The 20,094-nt window shown below is 34.6% G+C and overlaps 1 protein-coding gene across 1 annotated transcript in view; it reads right to left on the minus strand.

The window, feature by feature from the left end:
* PGAP1 (post-GPI attachment to proteins inositol deacylase 1) overlaps nucleotides 1-20,094 on the minus strand; it is a 79,233-nt gene that overhangs the window by 23,311 nt on the left and 35,828 nt on the right. Inside the window, exons 11-19 of the mRNA XM_059393113.1 lie at nucleotides 19,915-19,998; nucleotides 16,213-16,259; nucleotides 15,564-15,615; nucleotides 11,352-11,429; nucleotides 7,877-7,952; nucleotides 5,511-5,584; nucleotides 5,348-5,399; nucleotides 4,742-4,808; nucleotides 4,196-4,304 (exon numbers count right to left, since the gene is read on the minus strand). Of these exons, the coding sequence (XP_059249096.1) occupies nucleotides 4,196-4,304; nucleotides 4,742-4,808; nucleotides 5,348-5,399; nucleotides 5,511-5,584; nucleotides 7,877-7,952; nucleotides 11,352-11,429; nucleotides 15,564-15,615; nucleotides 16,213-16,259; nucleotides 19,915-19,998 (639 nt within the window). The remainder of the gene's footprint in view (nucleotides 1-4,195; nucleotides 4,305-4,741; nucleotides 4,809-5,347; nucleotides 5,400-5,510; nucleotides 5,585-7,876; nucleotides 7,953-11,351; nucleotides 11,430-15,563; nucleotides 15,616-16,212; nucleotides 16,260-19,914; nucleotides 19,999-20,094) is intronic.

Raw genomic sequence — 20,094 nt, forward strand, 5'->3', positions numbered from 1 at the left:
GTTAAAGTCCCCTACTATCATTGTATTATTGTTGATGTGTTTCTTTGATTTTGTTATTAATTGGTTTATATAGTTGGCTGCTCCCACATTGGGGGCATAGATATTTAAAATTGTTAAATCTTCTTGTTGGACAGACCCTTTGAGTATGATATAGTGTCCTTCCTCATCTCTTATTATAGTCTTTGGCTTAAAATCTAATTGATCTGATATAAGGATTGCCACTCCTGCTTTCTTCTGATGTCCATTAGCATGGTAAATTCTTTTCCACCCCCTCACTTTAAATCTGGAGGTGTCTTCGGGCTTAAAATGTGTTTCTTGGAGGCAACATATAGATGGGTTTTGTTTTTTTATCCATTCTGATACCCTGTGTCTTTTGACAGGGGCATTTAGCCCATTAACATTCAGGGTAACTATTGAGAGATATGAATTTAGTGCCATTGTATTGCCTGTAAGGTGACTGTTACTGTATATGGTCTCTGTTCCTTTCTGATCTACCACTTGTAGGCTCTCTCTTTGCTTAGAGGACCCCTTTCAATATTTCCTGTAGAGCTGGTTTGGTGTTTGCAAATTCTTTCAGTTTTTGTTTGTCCTGGAAGCTTTTAATCTCTCCTTCTATTTTCAATGATAGCCTAGCTGGATATAGTATTCTTGGCTGCATGTTTTTCTCGTTTAGTGCTCTGAAAATATCATGCCAGCTCTTTCTGGCCTGCCAGGTCTCTGTGGATAAGTCAGCTGCCAATCTAATATTTTTACCATTGTATGTTACAGACTTCTTTTCCCGGGCTGCTTTCAGGATTTTCTCTTTGTCATTGAGACTTGTAAATTTTACTATTAGGTGACGGGGTGTGGGCCTATTCTTATTGATTTTGAGGGGCATTCTCTGAACCTCCTGAATTTTGATGCTCGTTCCCTTTGCCATATTGGGGAAATTCTCCCCAATAATTCTCTCCAGTATACCTTCTGCTCCCCTCTCTCTTTCTTCTTCTTCTGGAATCCCAATTATTCTAATGTTGTTTTGTCTTAGGGTGTCACTTATCTCTTGAATTCTCCCCTCGTGGTCCAGTATCTGTTTGTCCCTCCTTTGCTCAGCTTCTTTATTCTCTGTAATTTGGTCTTCTATATCGCTAATTCTTCTGCCTCATTTATCCTAGCAGTGAGAGCCTCCATTTTTGATTGCACCTCATTAATAGCTTTTTTGATTTCAACTTGGTTAGATTTTAGTTCTTTTATTTCTCCAGAAAGGGCTTTTATATCTCCCGAGAGGGTTTCTCTAATATCTTCCATGCCTTTTTCGAGCCCGGCTAGAACCTTGAGAATCGTCATTCTGAACTCTAGATCTGACATATTACCAATGTCTGTATTGATTAGGTCCCTAGCCTTCGGTACTGTCTCTTGTTCTTTTTTTTGTGGTGAATTTTTCTGCCTTGTCATTTTGTCCAGATAAGAGTATATGAAGAAGCAAGTAAAATACTAAAAGGGTGGCAACAACCCCAGGAAAATATGCTTTAACCAAATCAGAAGAGATCCCAAATTGTGAGGGGGGAGAAAGGGGATAAAAAGAGGTTCAAAAAGAAAGAAAGAAAGAAAAGAATTAAAAAAAGGAAACGAATAAAGAAAGGCATAAAAAAGAAAAAATATATATATTAGATAAACTAGTTAAAAAACGTTAAAAAAGAAAAGGGTAAAAGTTCAAAAAAATTTTAGCAGAAGAAGAGAAAAAAATGAAAAAGAAAAAAATTAAATTAACTGCAAGACTAAAAAATCACAGGGAGAAAGCCATGAGTTCCGTGCTTTGCTTTCTCCTTCTCTGGAATTCTGCTGCTCTCCTTGGTATTGAAACCGCACTCCTTGGTAGGTGAACTTGGTCTTGGCTGGATTTCTTGTTGATCTTCTTGGGGAGGGGCCTGTTGTATTGATTCTCAAGTGTCTTTGCCCCAGGCGGAATTGCACCGCCCTTACCAGGGGCCGGGCTCAGTAATCCGCTCAGGTTTGCTTTCAGGAGCTTTTGTTCCCTGAGTGCTTTCTGTAGAGTTCCGGAGGACGGGAATACAAATGGCGGCCTCCTGGTCTCCGGCCCGGAGGAGACGAGAGCCCGGGGCCCCACTCCTCAGTGCGCCCTCAGAGAACAGCGCCCAGTAATTCCCATCTGCCTGACCTCCGGCCGCACTCCGAGCTCACCGAGCCTGCGACCGGTTCAAGGTAACCCGGAGCTGTGATCTTACTGTCGGCTCTGTCTCTGTAGCCGGCTTCCCCGTTCCAATACCCGCAAGCTCTGTGACACTCAGACACCCCCGATCCTTCTGTGACCCTGCGGGACCTGAGGCCACGCTGACCTCACGTGGGCTTCGCCCTGGTTTAGCCTCTGGAGCTATGTCCCTCAGCGGAACAGACTTTTGAAAGTCCCGATTTTGTGCTCCATTGCGGGGAGCCGGCCCCTCCCCCCGGGGTCTATCTTCCTGTCGCTTTGGATTCACTTCTCCGCCGGTCCTACCTTTCAGAAAGTGGTTGTTTTTCTGTTTCTAGAATTGCTGTTCTTCTCTTCGATCTGCCGATGGATTTGCAGGTGTTTGCAATCTTTAGATAAGCTATCTAGCTGATCTCCTGCTAGCTGAAGTAGTCTCAGCCTGCTACTTCTCCACCATCTTGACTCCTTCCTCAATCATTAATTTTTTTAATAATGACTGACCTAAATTCATTTATATTATTATAAGAATCCTCTGAACCACAAATTTTAATTTGTATTAAGTGTATTTTTATTGTTTAGCATATTTTCCTGGATTCTAATTCTCTGACAACTGGATGAATGCTATGGTACTTGTGGTAACCCTTTACTAACTAGGATATTTGATTAACCAGAATATCTTAGTACCACGTGATTCAAGCTAAAGGACTTGACTGAACGACTGAATTAGGAAGCTATACATATGTTTGCTGAACTATTAAACACAAATTAACCCATTACATAACCAGTATTTTAAGTCTCAAACCTACAACTGTATAACACTAAGTATAGTTAAGCTAAGGCAATTCTGAGTAAATTTCAGAAAAACAAGTTTTATAGGATATAAGACCAGAAACAGAGCACATTTGGTAAAATTTAAGCCAAAACAATATTTTAAAAAGAAATTCATCAATTATTATCTCTATTATAAATACACTTTTTTTAATATTAAGAAGTCTGCAGAAAAAGGAAATATGTATTTCATACAGAAATTATAAAATGACTTCAAAATACTTACTTTTTAAAAACAAAGTACTTATAAAAACATGGATTTTTTTAGTGTGCAGTATTTGTAGCTGAATTATTAATGGAATTTTTGCTATCACTATTAGAAATATGAAGGCACACATTAAAAACCATTATAGCCCTATAAAATCCTTCAGTGTTAAAAAGAGAAAGATATTAAAGCATTAATAAATACTATGAAATCCAAAGTAAGTCGTAATTGAGGTCCATTTAAACTTGTTGCCAACATACAGTCTGACCTACCAATTCTAGTCCACCCCAAGTTAATTCTAATGAAGAACCCAAATATTTAAGGTTGTTTTAAAGGAACTGAATAGAATGAAGATATTTCACATAAACCAGAAATCACCATTAAAATGTATAATCTCTTAAATCTGGAATCCTTAGAACCTGCGATGTTCTGATACAGAGGGACTCCTGTAGTTCATGAATCCATAAAAGTATATGTCAGTCAAGTTTATCTCCCTTCTCTTGGAGCAGAGGTGTACTGTGGTAGTAAAACAAACACAGCAGGCATACTACACTGCACATATAAATGACAAACAGATTTAAAAAACTAGTGAAAAGAAGAGTCTTACGCTTATCCAGTAAAGGTGGAAACCAACATATATCATTTTAATTACTGCAGTAAAGCCATGTCAGCTGATTTCATGATGTTCTTCAATTTATAGAGAATTTTGAACTTTGGGCCTCCAAACTTAGAAGGTTAATCTATAGTCTCAATTTTATTTTCTGTTACTTATTAAGACATATACTTTCAATGGTCCAGCCTGAGGAAATACTGAGGTGGTGCTGACAGGCAAAATGGAGAATATTTAAGGCATCATAAAAGTCCATTTCATGTATTTATTGGCTTCCACATTGCCATATATCTATGGTTAATATAAAAATGTATTTCCTGTGTATTCTATAACTAAATCTTAAAAGTTAAGCAAACATGCAACTTACTTCATACTGACAATCTGAAGATGTATACATTTTTAATAATGCTACATGGCTGTCGTTTTCTGGTTGAGCAATGTGGAGTTTCAGAGAAATTTCTGTAGAAGATGGTACCCTGAAAAGATAACTTAAATATTAATTCTCAAATACAAAATGCTGTTAAATATCCATTGCTAAATCAATCCTCGCACAGCACAAGGAAATAATGGAGAGGAAGACAAATGTCAGAGACGTTATTATAGATGGACATTTTTTCAATTTTATCACAGTTGTTTGAATGCTCCGTCATCTAAAACAGGCATTGGATGACAGTCTAGGAAGGGGTCCATGCTCCAAGCAAGTAAAGTTTAAATTATATATCATTTAGATAAGAATACTACATTGTCTTATTATATTATCTTATGAACATAATGCTACCTAAAGGATAGGTACATTTTATTAAGAGGCACTTAAATAGTTTCATTAAAATATCACTATGATTTAAATAAACTAAGAAGAATATGTACTATTCAAAATGGCCAAAGTTTAAGATAAATTCTTTCATATACTCACTGTGCAATAGTAAGTGAATCTTCGTAAGACCAAGGAATATGAAGTTTATAGATACTAGTTATTTCTTCTGTGGAAATATAAGGGAAATATGTGTTATAAACCTACTACAATACCTACCTACCAGTTCCCCAATCATAAAAAATAACCAGTAAGACTTAGATGATATAAAGAATTACTGAGAATTATTGAATAATGTTTAATTAGACTTACAAAAGATATTAGAGTATATGGAAACTGGTAAACTAGAAAACTAGAAGAGAGTAGGAAAAAACAAAAAAACAAAAAAAAAAAAACCAAAAAAAACCAACTAGGTAAACTAGGAAACTAGAGCAAACTAAGAAACTGGTAAAACAGCTAAACTGAATTACTATTAATAATGAGATAGAAAAATATATATAGCATTTTAAAAAGTAGGTATTTAAACTGATACCGTTGAAGATACTTAGTATTAAGAAAGGGTCTATGTTAAATCTCTTGGAAATACAGCTTTTCTACTATCATAATTTAATCTTAATTCACAAAAATAAATAAATACTATATAAAATTCGAGTGAGGTCTATTGATTATTCAAATGACCAATACCATTCTTCTCAGAAATACACTTACCTTTGACTCCTGAGCACTTGCTTACTACGTTGATTTTAAAAGCCTGGTATATCTAATAAGAGTTTGACCACAAAAACAAAAACAAGAAAAACAAAAGTTTATTTTGTTTGCTTAACTAAACAGTGAGATAAAATGAAATCCTTGTTATAATCAGGATAATTACCTGTCCAAAGTTTAGAAGTTCTATATTATAAAACAGGCCACTTGTATTTAATATCACTTTCCTTGAAGACAGTCCTGTTGAATTGAAAGTGCTGTATTATTTAGAATACCAAACAGTTTTTAAAAGAGTACTGATTGCTTAACAGTGTTTAACTAATGCTAATACATTTTTAATATTAAAAAATAATTTATAGGTTTTCATTTCTGTTTATGAAGGAGTGAACTCCTAAAAATCCTACCCTCTTTCAATACACTCCAGACAACATTTACAATATATGTATTTTAAAAGTCAACTACATATTTTCAATTTCAAACAGGTATGCTTTCTTTGTAGATCTTTCATTTTATAAGTCTTTAATCTCATCTTTTTTTTTTTCCTAAAGATTTTATTTATTTATTTGACAGAGAGAGCAATATCACAAGCAGGCAGAAGGCAGGCAGAGAGAGAGGGAAGCAGGCTTCCCACTAAGCAGAGAGCCCGATGGGACTCAATCCCAGGACCCTGAGACCATTACCTGAGCTGAAGGCAGAGGCTCAACCCACTGAGTCACCCCTTTAATCTCATTTTTAATTAGATAAGTGATTCAGACTTATCATTTCTGTATTGTTCTGAGTATTTTTCTTACCCCCTGCCAAAAGGTGGGTGAGGGATAAAAATCTAAAACAGTTTCTGCTCTGAAGTTAACAGATTTTTTTCATAAATGGAATATTAAAAAATATATATTTTAATGATAGGCCATGTCAAAAGAGCAAGGAGCCAATCTAAAATGAGCTCCCAATATCCAAAGCTGGAACAACTTAAGCAAAAAGATGAGATGATAATATTAAATTATAATCCAATGAAAAAATATCCATGAGTCATACAGACATAAATAAAATTTGACTAAGCAAATAAATGGAAAAGGGACAACTTTCCTTTCATAAGAATTCCAACAAATACAGAATACCAGTAATAACTGCCTCAGACTAGAGGAACCAATGGATGCTAAAATTAGTGGGTTATTTTGAAGATAAAAGGGTACTGAAACATTCTCAAAGTAGCTCCCCCAAGACATTTATTAAATACAAACAGGAAACAAATAAATTTACAGTGGAGAAACCTGGAAGATACTACCTTAACCAAGGAATCAAGGTTAACATTATTAGTAATTAGACATAGTGATATCACATGTCCATCCATAGGATACAATGAGAAGTACACATAGCTCTGGTGGTATGCTTGCTAAAAATGCACAACTGTAATCTAATCATAAGAAAGCATTAGACAAATCCAAGTATCTGATATTTTACAAAATAGCTTACAAGTAATTTTCAAAATATGTCAAAATTATAAAAGACAAGGAAAAACTGAGGAACTCTCAAAGATTAGAGGAGATAAACAGGGCATGACAACTGAATGCAATGTGGGAATGTGGAGAACACTGGTGGAAAAACTGATGAAAACCAAAAAAAGCCTGTAATTTAGTTAACAATGTTGTACGAATAATAATTTCTTAGTTTTGACAACTGCATTTTTTACATTAAGGTAAATGAAGGATATAGAACCCCGTGCTCTTTCTGTAACTGTTCTGAGTGCTCAAAATTATTTCAAAATAAAATTTAAAGGCATATTTAATTACATGTATTTTACCACAATAAAAAAAAAAATGGGGGGCGCCTGGCTGGCTCAGTGGGTTAAGCCTCTGCCTTCAACTCAGGTCATGATCTCAGGGTCCTGGGATCGAGCCCTGCATCAGGCTCTGCTCAGCATGAACCCTGCTTCTCCCCCCTCCTCTCTGCCTACTTGTGATCTCTGTCTGTCAAATAAATAAGTAAAATCTTAAAAAAAAATGGGGAAAATATTTGGAGAAATCTTGAAACTTCCAAGGGCAGACAGCAATTTATACCTTATAATAAACATTTTATTAAAAGGGCCAACATGCAGTATAAATTCATGGAAGACCACCAAACACACACACACACACACACACACGATTACTTGCAAATGTGTATGACCAGGGAGAAAGTTAAATTTCACTTCTCAGAAGGTGACCTCTAGCCCACTATTAAAATAACAATCAAACCACTGGAACACATGATATGGCTATTCTAAGAACTAAACTTGAAATACACAATATATAAAGTTACAGGCTCTTCATTATTGCAACTGACTGGCAAAATAAATAAGAACTCTGTTAAAAATAAAATTAATTCCTGGGATGCCTGGGTGGCTCAGTCGGTTGACCATCCAACTGTTACCTCAGCTCAGGTCTTGATTTTGGGGTCCTGAGTTCAAGCCCTGTTCTGGGCTCCATGCTGGGTGTGGAGCCTACTTAAAAAAAAAAAAAAAAAAGAAATTCTTAAGGCTTCTAAAATCAAAGTACTTACCAAAGGAAAAAAGATGAGTTACAGGAAGCTGAATGGATCGTGTTTCTTTTTTAAAGAATTCACAATCTACAACAAACTAAAATATAAAACATTGTTTTTTTAGAAAAAAATAGAATTAAATGTATAGTAAAATACCTTCACTCAATGTTTGAGTGGATAAAAGTCTATAAATAAACCAGCTTTGGAGAAGTTATTACCTATCACATTCTCACTCTGGCTATACTTAGATGGCAATAATTACTCAAGGAGAGATGTTAAGCTAAGAAAATCTGATGAACAAGCTTAACTTAATAAATTATTACAGGATCATTTGTACAACAGCTGCTATACAGTCCACTTTCCTTCTAGTTAATTTCAGGTGTTTATAGAAGAAGGACTTTAAAGGATGGGTCAAAGCATTAAGAATCAAGGTTAACTCAAGATTAATTAGAGATTGAGATAAAAATCAACATTTTCATAGTAAAAAAGAAATATGATTTTGAATTTTAATTTTTAAAAATCCCATATTAATTATGTATCTCCAACACTCTAATTAGACAACAAAAGACTTGGAGATGGACATACTGTCTTTTATCTACAGATGGCTAAAGTTATTTGTATAAGATTATTTTAAGCTAAACAGGAATTAGAATAAATGGAAAAAAAGGTTTACTATGTACGAAGCATGAAAAAAATGCTATCTTTAAAAAAGTAAAACTAAAATGTGACATGTGCATGATTACGATGTTTTGTAATGACATTTCTTATGTAATAACATTTCTACAATGGTATAAGGAACTTTGCCCTAAGCTGACTGCAGTAAGAATGGTTTTATTAGAATAATCTCCGTAAGGAAACCAAATTGCTTTGATCTATAGGAGCTGGAGAACAAATTAATCTGATGCCAAATTGTAGCTAGCAAGTAGACTGCTGTCTAGAGGAAGAAGAAAGCCAATGAGGTTTATCCTAGTTTTTTCCAATACGTATACATTGGATTGTGCTTAAAGCAATTGTTATTTTGTTTGCCTCTTGGGTGGATTTTTTTGTTTCTGAAAGTCAAAAAGAGATGTGGGAATATGCTATCTGACTACAGTACACATCTTGAGAATAAAAGGAAAAACTTGTTAAGGGGATTTGCTTTTATCTACCCTTCTATACTTAAAAGGCCAACAATTATTTTTCCTTATAGAAAACAGCTGTTACAAAGTTAGAACAATCATCTACTGAACAAGACTATATTTTTACAAAGCACTTTTGGGTGAGAAATCGCCTGAGACAGAGAATCAATTTTAAATCGCTTTGTATAGGTATTTAAAATAATACAATTTTTATTATTGCTTCAAAAATTTGGCTACTCCCTTTTTGGAATAAACCCATACCCAAGAAAATAATTTGAGGATCTGTCTCTTTCTAATGAAATTATTTTGTTTTCTGTCATCAAAAAATGCAAGTAATTTCATATTTGCATTTTGAAAACTATGAGTTGACTACAAAAAATTTTCAAGCTATCTATTTAAATATATGTATCCTGAGAAACCATTCTACATATCTTATAACAGATGTGCAGAAATTATAAAAGGCCTAAATTAACATCCTTGCGAGACTGGGTATGCAACAGTAGAGTCAGCAAGCATTACTTTTCAAAGAACATTAAGATATATTAAATATTCATTCGGCTGCTAAGGCTGGCTATTTGTGAAAGGCTCGTTAGTTTCTTGGAATAACGAGACAGGGCCTTTCCAAGTTTGGGAAAGATGTTTAAATTCATTCGAAACCAGCTTACCTGACAGAAAAACAGAAAAAACCCCTAAAGAGAGCTTTTAGAATTGAAGATGGTGAATTACCTTTCACTTGAGCTAAGCAAAACAAAACACAATGTATTCATTATAAGGTACTTGTGAGATTTAGTCTTTGCGTTAACTCCCAACTACATCCCCTTTTCCCTGTATCTTTAAAATTTTCCTAATGATTTTGCCCTCAAATCTCGACAATTTTCTCATTAAAGAACTATTTTTTTGAACACTTACATGGTAGTGAGTTGCTAAAGGATGAGGATGCACAGTAGAATAAAATCTATCTGGTCTTAATCCCAAAGAATTTACAATATGGTTATGGTAATAGAGAGATAAACAAATAAATTATAATTCAGCATAATTCCTCCAAGAAGTTATAAACAAAGTGTCATGGAATTAAGAAGTTATCTGGCTGAGTCATGAAAAGGAGAACAGGAACACTTAGGAGAGATACTGAAAGATGTTTGTTAGGTGAAATGTGGAAAGGGAAGTAGAAGGTTTTTACCCCTGTCTTCTTGCTTCCCTCTCCCACAACTTCTCTCAAAAATCACCAACCTTTTATTTCTACTCCCACTTCCCTAGTTCAAGCTCTCATAACCCCTTATTCAGCAGCTCGTCTGTTTCTAATCCATGCACACCATAAACGAGTCATCTTCCAAAATGGCTCTGATCCCACTTCAACTACAGTGAAAATCTTTCAGCTGCCTAACTAACTCCTGAATTCTAGGAAGTCCTAAATCTTACAGTCCAGGTCCTTGAGGGTATGGCCATGAACTACTTTCCCAGACTTTTCTTCCACTATTATCCTTCCCATGGTGGCCATCTTTTCTAAATTTCTATTTACTTATTCACTGTTCCATACATATCTCACACATTCACACTTCCATGCTTGGATCTCATGGTTTCTTTGTCCCAGCAGTGCTGGACATTGTAACTTCATATAGTGTTGTTACTAGTGACCACCTGGAATGTGGTGACTAGTATTATTTTATATTTAGCTAATATAGTATTAGCTAAATAGTATTATTTTATATTTAGCTAATATAGTATTATATTTAGCTAATATAACTAAGGAGCTGAATTTTATTAGTTTTAATTGCTTTTCATTTAAATAGCCACATGTGCCAGTAGCTCCCATATTGGATGGCACAGGTCTACAAAGTTTATGTTACGCATAAAAACTTTTAACTATCCTTTAAGGAAATTTAAAATATCACCTCATAATAAAGCCTTTCCTCATTCCACCATTCAGAGATATCTTCCCTTCTTAAACCTTTCATTTATTTGCTATATTCTGATTTGTTGTATATTTGGGGGTACCTCTTTTATTCTCACTCTTCCCTCTGCTTCCAAATGCTTCTCTCCCCCTACCCAACAGTATGTAGTTTTTTGAGAATAGGATTCATGTCTTCCTCATTTGTTTGCCTCCTATAATTCCTGGCACAGAGTCTTGCACATAAAAGGGTACTCAATAATTTTGTAAGATTAATACATAAAGTATGTTCCCACTTTGAACACAGAGGTTTGGGTTTACTCTGCTTAGTTCAAGTTAGAGTAGATGATCTTAATGATTTAACAGTCTTCACCAAACTGGTCATTGTTTTAGATAAGCATTATGTCAAAGAATTCATCCAAAAATAACTTAAAAATTTAGCATGAGTATCCACTAAACATTCTGAAAACAACCTTAATCCATTTGTTACCTTACTTCCATGAATAGATGGTACATAAACAACAAGATGAGACAAAGATAGATAGTCTTGAAGTCTTAACGTCAGAGACTAAAAAAGAAAAAGAAAAAAAAGGATATAAAAAGCTGATTTTATTTCTAAAGGTATACAGAACATAAAACATGTTCAAAGAAATTATAAATACTTATTTATTAATTGGTTTTTAAAAAACTGATTTCACACTTTATATTCAGTACCTCATAAAATATCCATGTTTACATTTTCAGATCAATAATCCTAAACTCAAATTCCTAACATTTTGTAAATATGGACTGCCAAAAATATTCCTTGAACTGTATCACTTCATGTAAAACAAATGACATTTAATACTACATATAATTATTTTATATAATTATTTCCAGATTTGATATCTTTTATAATTTGTCCATTTGCTTTTTATAACATTACAATATGATTTCTACATTTATTTTGGTAGCTAGCATACAACAAAGAGTATTCAAGAGATGATGAATAAATGAATGCTAAAAATAATGAAGAGTTGCAACTTAATCTCAAATGATTCTGATCTAGCTGAAGCAGTAAAGAGTTGCTATCTAATGATATATATGATTATCATCCCGTGGAACTTACTCAGTAAATGACATGAAGACACAATAAAACTAGTAAAGCACCTTATCAAATAAAAATCTATCTTTGGGGCACCTGGGTAGCTCAGTGGGTTAAACCCTCTGCCTTCAGCTCAGGTCATGATCCCAGGGTCCTGGGATCAAGCCCCTCATCAGGCTTCCTGGGAGCCTGCTTCCTCCTCTCTCTCTGCCTGCCTCTCTGCCTACTTGTGATCTCTGTCAAATAATTAAAATCTTAAAAAAAATAAAAATTAAAATTAAAAATAGGGGCACCTGGATGGCTCAGTGGGTTAAGCCGCTGCCTTCAGCTCAGGTCATGATCCCAGGGTCCTGGGATCGAGCCCCAAGCTGGTCTCCCCAATTCATGGGGAGTCTGCTTCTCCCTCTCCCACTCCCTCTGCTTGTGTTCCCTCTCTCCCTGTGTCTCTCTCTGTCAAATAAATAAATAAAAATCTTAAAAAAAAAAAGAAATTTCTGCAGTTAACTTTCTCCAGTGTTCTTCAGGAACACCTGTGTGGGCAAGGTGAACAGAGGTGCTGAAGCTGAAGAACCACGAGCCAGTGGCTGACAACCTGACCAGATCCACGGGGAGTATTTTCTAACCTAGGAGGCTTCACCTCAACTTACTTGCCAAAGCCTCAGCAACAGACTTAATCCATTCTAATGTAAATTAAAAGGCCTTAAAAGGGCCTCACAAATGACACTGACAGGCAACTGAGACCAAGGAACAGAGAGTAGACACTATGAAAGATAATTAGAAAGAACCTTGGTTACTCTGTGTGGCTATCCACTCTACTAGCCTGTTATTTATTCTCAAAAATACTTTTTTTCCTCAAGAATTTTTTTGTTAGGATTAGAATACTTTAAAAAGGTTAACAGAGTCAAAAAAAATTTCCTTATAAAGTTCCTATAAAGTTATAATATCAGTAGGAAGTTGACAATATAATCATATTCATGAACTTGTTAGATTGACAGGTAAGATTAATATGAAGTTTGGAAATTTTTCAGTGTTTTAAAGGTAAAATACCCTTAATGATGAAATAACACACACAGGAAATCAAATACCAGGTTTTGATACACAGAGCAAAACTATGGTACTAAAATGATTAAGATAAAACGGCAACAAGGTAGTTTTCTCATATCAGTTCAAATTCCTGGCTTGTTGTGCTTTGGGTTTTCAGAAACTTCTTCACAGTACCCATGACAGAAAAATTCCATATGATTGGTATTTAAAAACTGAATTTACAGGTGCTTTGCTGGCGTCTGCTATTTACTATCAGTTCAGTCAGCAACAATGCTAAGAGTGATATGAGTGTCACCTGACACTACTTTTGTTGCAATGTTATGAATATGAATAAAATTCATAAAATCTTCTCACTTTAATCTTTTCTTTCTCTTCAACTTGATTTCAAAATAACTTTGTGTCCTTTTTAGAAGTGGCTAACACATATAATTTTGATTTTCATTAAAATGGAGAAATTTATTTATGTTTATTAATTATAATCCTCATCTGCTATGAATACCTAAGTTTGCAGAATATTGTAATTCTTATTTTCTAAACATCTTTCTCCCATCTTCCCCCCTCTAAATTTCAGTAGGCTTTTAATGCTATCTGACAACCTCCTTCAGCACTCACTATAAAAAGCAAGCAGCAGGGGCGCCTGGGTGGCTCAGTGGGTTAAGCCTTTGCCTTCAGCTCAGGTCATGATCCCAGGGTCCTGGGATCGAGCCCCACATCGGGCTCTCTGCTCAGCGGGGAGCCTGCTTCCTCGTCTCTCTCTGCCTGCCTCTCTGCCTACTGTGATCTCTCTCGGTCAAATAAATAAATAAAATCTTTAAAAAAAAAAAAAAAAAAGCAAGCAGCAGGGCACCTGGGTGACTCAATGGGTTAAAGCTTCTCCCTTTGGCTTGGGTCATGATTCCAGGGTCCTGGGATTGCTCTCTTGCTCAGCAGGGAGCCTGCTTCCCTTCCTCTCTCTCTGTCTGCCTCTCTGCCTACTTGTGATCGCTGTCAAATAAATAAATAAAATCTTAAAAAAAAAACAAAAATAAAAAAAACAAGCAGCAGATGGGTGCCAGGGTGGCTCAGTCAGTTGAGTGTCCAACTTTTGATTTTGGCTCAGGTCATGATCTGCACATCCGACTCTTGGTTTTGACTAGGTCATAATTGCAGAGTCATGAGATCGAGCCCTGTATCAGGCTCCCCACTTAGCAGGGAACCTGCTTGAGACTCTCTCTGTCTGATATAAATAAATCTTAAATAAATAAATAAAAGTATAAGCAGCTGGAACAGCTTGTTCTGCTGTTTTGACAGCTGTTTCTAACATTTAGAAGAAATAACACAGGGTCTAAAACTAGATTAATACATTGTTGAATCCTTGAGATTAAAAATATACATAGGATTTTATTATTTAAGAGGTAACTTTTTAAAAATAGGAGCAAAGTAGCATTCTATCAGGATTTTAATAATTTATTTCTTCCTAACTCTTAAATTATAGATTAGCTAGGATATATTATCGAAATTGGAAATTTAAGGAAAGATTTGTGAATGATTATCATTAAGTATATTGTACTACTTTTGTTTGTTTTGCTCCTGCCTAAAAGGCTAGGATAGAATCAGTGACAGACATTTAAAATGCTCATATGAATCTAATCACTTTCCCACAATGTTTATCTCTTGAATACAAAAGCTATATGAATGAATACACACAAAATAAGGACAACTGAGGTAACAGAAAATATAACTGCAACCACTCCAGAATCCAGTGTGAAGTAACTTGCAATTATTCATTATATCATCAATCCTCTCTGTGAGTATAGTGCAGTTGACTATACAGATAAATAAATAACTGAACTGGACTGGAAGATGACTGAGACCAACCAGACTGGCTTCACTTTCAAGTTTATGAGACTAGTATTCATCATGAAAAAATATTTGAAGACTGAAAATTATCACTCCTGGTATAAGATTATGAGTTATAATAAACACAACTTAGAAATCAGAACATGTATTTCCCTCAAATTTTAGAACTGATTTCTCAATGATATTGTTTTATAAAAGACTTACTGACCTATCAGAGTTACTTAAGGAAATCACAAACAATTATTAAATAAATCCCATGGAGTACAAAATAAAGTAGAGTTATCCAAGTATCTGACCACAAAGTGATGTTGAAATAGATCCAGAAAAATTACTTTGCATCTCTTTGAGAGGCTCGCTTTCCTACTGTAGGTCCTCTACCCAAAACTCAAACTACTACCCTTCTATTTTAAGACAGATCATTCCAAACATACCCTCAAAATAAATTTTAAAAAATTTATCTAACTCTTGGTATGATGTTATAATATACAGATCAAATTTTATTTAGAGGACTGTTAACTTATAGTTATCTCTACACGTTAAAGAAAAACACTACATGTTATTCTCCATTAAAATGTATTTCCAAAGAAAATATTTTTAAACTGTATGTTAGCAAATCTCAAGTTCATTTAATACATAAATGAATTAACAAAAGACCATATTCTAAAATACTTATAGACTCAAGAATTTTTTATTATTTTTTCACCTGAATATTAAAATTCTAAAGCCATAATTTACCTTAATTGTTGGCAGCAGTTCAGCTTTCCATGATAAATCAATCCCTTGCCGGCTTCAAAATAAATATGAAATTTAATTAAAGGACAAATGTATTAAAACATTATAAATTATAAATAAGCTTCAGAGAAAAACGTAACCACCTACAGACCTATCAGAGAAAGTTCTAATGACAAAGTCCAGTAAGTCTAATCCAATATACTCTTATCCATACAGTCCTTTTGGATACAAAAAAATTGTTTTCCCTAGAAACCATTTTAATGTTTGCAAATAACTACTGATATGTTAATTTCCTTTATTTTTCATTCAAAATCAATGCCATTATAATGTAATGTAGCCGCAAAATGGTTTAAGAATGTATGAAGCTTTCTAAAAAGTGTGATTTAGGAGTGCCTGAGTGGCTCAGGCTCTTGATTTTGGTTCAGGTCATGATCTCAGGGTGATGGGATCGAGCCCCATATCAGGCTCTGCGCACAGCAAGGAGTCTGCTTGAGATTCTCTCCCTCTCCTTCTCCCTTCGCCTCTCCCCAATACCCCTGCTTCCCTCTTTCTCTCTCACTCTCTAAAATAAATAAATCTCTAATAAGTATGATTTGTATTATTCATATTGAGAAAAATGAACAATTGAGGCCCTTAGGTTCAAAAGACTTACCACATAGAAGTGCTGTTTATGCAGCCAAAAATCCAACTATTTGTATCCTGTTGATTAATAACACAAAGCACACTAAATATTATAGAAAATAATTACATAAAATAGGCAGCTTAACATTTTACGGTTATATGATAGGATTAGTAGGCATGATGGAAACATAAAATAGCATTATTTAGAAACATTTGCAAGCTGTTCTCAAAAGTCATATAGGTAAAGGGCAGGTAAAGAAGTCTAATGTCAGCATCGATAGGTAAAGCAAGTAACCTAGAGCAGCAGTAAGAGAAAGAGTGACCTCTCCATAGCATACTGGGTAAGGTATTCTAATTTCTGAACCAACCCCTACAGAGTTCAGCAATGTCCATGCTTTAATTAGGTAATTACATAGAAAAGTAACTAAATTTTAAGTAAATATAGAAAATGAACACCTAGTAGTCGACTTTTATACAAACAGAAAAAAAAATCCAGAGTCCATTAAAAATAGCAATTAATCTAAGTATATCTTAACGTTTATCATTTGAGTTCTCATTTGACTATCAGGTAAAACTTCTATGTAACTGAGAATGTGTTTGGATTGGAGCACAACTGCAAGGCTCAAGACAAAGCTAGTTATTACTTTATCAGGGTACCACGGGAATGTCGCAGAGATGGTAGTGGTATTTTAACAATATTACATACCTATATTCAGTCATTTAAGAGCAGTATGACCAAAGACCTTCACTGCAACTTTTTTTTTTTTTTAAAGATTTTTATTTATTTATTTGACAGAGAGAGAGATCACAAGTAGGCAGAGAGGGAGGCAGAGAGAGAGAGAGGGAAGCAGGCTCCCTGCTGAGCAGAGAGCCTGATGCGGGGCTCGATCCCAGGACCCTGAGATCATGACCTGAGCTGAAGGCAGAGGCTTAACCCACTGAGCCACCCAGGCGCCCCATTCACTGCAACTTTTAAGGAAAAAGAGTGATGTTCCAAGATCTGAAGATCCAACTACTAAAACCCTACACCAAGATACAAGAAGGTAAGAAATACTGCTCATATTAGCTACATAAAACTTTCCTTAATAAACAGAGAGGATAATGAAAAAGATATCAATCCTTTTATCCAACTAATATTTATAAAGTCTATTCTAGAGCCATGTAATTATGCCAAGCCTTCAAGGAAAAAAATGATGAATGAGGCAGACATGGTCTCTGCCCTCATGAAGGTTAAATACAACTTGAAGACATTTTCCAAGAATATAGACAAGGAAGCTGAAAGGAAATAAATGAAAAATAATGTGGAATTTGTCTGCTCTTTATTGCTGGCAAAATACTTATATGACTCCTATATAAGATAACTGTGTTTCCCACAATAATGTAACATATAAAGCAAGGCAAAAGAAAAGATCTGCATAGCTTAGACAAGAAAAATCTAGTGAGCTCTCAAGTTCCACCCACTTTTGTAATGGGTTTTGCAGCTACTAAGGGAGCCTGTCTTCAAGGACAGCCCTTAATATGCAAGGTGTCAATATTTTATACTCTTTATACTTCCATGTATAGGGAATTTTGACTTATTCATCAAAAAATTGAAAACATATTATTCAAGCCCACCCTAAAACACCATGTTGATATAATCTGTAAGGTGTCAAAAGAACAATTTCAGGTCATCTAGCAAGCATCTCTAACTAATTATAAAAATAGTACTGAAGGGGTGCTTGGGTGGCTCAGTGGGTTAAGCCTCTGCCTTTGGCTCAGGTCATGGTCTCAGGGTCCTGGGATCAAGCCCCGCATCAGGCTCTCTGCTCAGCAGGGAGCCTACTTTCCCCTCTCTCTCTCTGCCTGCTTCCCTGCCTACTTGTGATCTCTCTCGCTTTGTCATATAAATAAATGAAATCTTTGGGGGGGAAAAAAGCTCTGAAAATCTTAGAAAAAGTCACTCAAGAATTGCCAACTTCCTAAAGTATACAGAAAAGAAAATGCTACTTGGTCATAAAAATTTATATAATAGATCTAAAGAGAAACCTATCTACAGTATAAAATGATGCCCTCAATAGGTTGAAACCTGATTAGGAACTTTATATAGGATAGATCATGCTTAACACCTGAGTCTACTGCTAAGTCTTTAGGTCTCTAAAGTGGAAGTAAAGAAAACATAAGGGATAAAAATACATGTTAAAAGATACCACAAGAGGGGCATCTGATGACTCAGTACGTTAAGTGTCTGCCTTCGGCTCAGGTCATGAACCTGGGGTCCTGGGATTGAGCTCTATTAGGCTCCCTGCCCAGTGGGGAGTCTGCTTCTCCCTCTCCCTCTGCCCCTCACCCGCATGCTCTCTCTCTCCCCCTCTTATATGCACTCTAATACATAAATTTTTTTTAAAAAGATACCATGAGAATAAGCTACCATTAGTTTATTATTAAAGATACCATTCACATAAACTAACTCAGAGAATTTAACGGAACAGAGGGCAACTGCACATGGATTGGATATCACATGATATTAAGGAATTAATAATTAATTTTGTTGGATGAAATAATGATATTATAATTAACATGCACAATCCTTATCTGCTAGAAAGCACACTGAAGTATTTAAAGATGAAATGATTAAATGCCTAGAATTTGCTTTAAAAATCCTTCAGTCAAAAAAAAGTGAAAAAGGGATAAATAAAAATGGCAGTGTTGATAACTGTTAAAGCTATATGATAGTTATGTGAGCTTTTATTATTATATTCTACTTTTATATGGCTGAAAACTTCTGTAATACAAATTGAAAAGATTTTTAAAACTCACCACATAACTTTCTGCTAATTAATACCTATGGACCTTAATTATAGAAAAGGGATCCCCCAATAAGCCAAATGGAGAATCTGAACTTTGGCAAGGATTTTTCTCACCATAATACTGACATTCTGATTTGGAATTTAGTATTAACTGAGTTTAGATATTTTAAGCCAACAGTCTAAGGGCCAGATTCTCTTGAGATAAACTGCCCATCCAGATTTTAGGCAGAGAGATGCTAGTCTCTGTGAGAGATGAAAAACTTTGGTCATCCCACTAAAATTAGGATTCATTAGCACGTAGCCCACAATGCCTGTCTAGCATTTCTAAAGACTTTACTATATATCAAATGGCAGTTGTCTACCAACTAAGTGACAGATTCTAGTTCTAAAGAATACAAATAACCCAACAAAAGGGAGAAGAAGAAAGAAATTATGAAAAACACAAATACAAAGTGAAGAAACTTGGGGGAAAAAAAAAAATCCAGGAAGAGGGAAAAGAACCCAAATGGAGAAACAAGTTCCTAAGAGTAAGAAATGTTGACAAATAATTAAATTATTAAAAAATAAAAGTAAAAAAAAATTACTTAAATATTCCAAATATAACAAAGGCATGATATAGCATGTGACACATTTTTTGACAATACCTGATAGTAAGTATTCATTAAAAAGAAATAAGGATATTTGAACTGAATTCCTTCATCCTAAAGATTCTAAGTAAGGTAGAAAAACAGGGTGAAAGACCTGAACTAGAGCCAAAAGTATAATTTAGAAGTAAATTATCAGTTATAGAAATATTTTGATTAATACTTTTCAATCAAAACTGTTTTAGACAATATTTTTCAACTTATTAGATTTAATAATAGTTCATAGCTAAAGAAGAGATCTTAGATTAGTTGAATGTTAAAAAGAGACTTTTAGATTTACATAAAATGTACCAATTATCTTACCAGCATGGTGCTCTGACAATAGACATGAGTGTAGATTTTTCTATGATTTGCAAGAGGAAATGTAAAATATATCTTATCAGATTCCTAAAAAAAAAAAAAAAAGAGGGAAAACATAATAAAACCATTAAGAGTAGATAATTTCATCATTTAAATATACAGATAAAGCAAAAATTATTCTAA

The sequence above is a fragment of the Mustela nigripes genome, chromosome 3 (assembly GCF_022355385.1).
Source record: "Mustela nigripes isolate SB6536 chromosome 3, MUSNIG.SB6536, whole genome shotgun sequence".
Taxonomy (NCBI): domain Eukaryota; kingdom Metazoa; phylum Chordata; class Mammalia; order Carnivora; family Mustelidae; genus Mustela; species Mustela nigripes.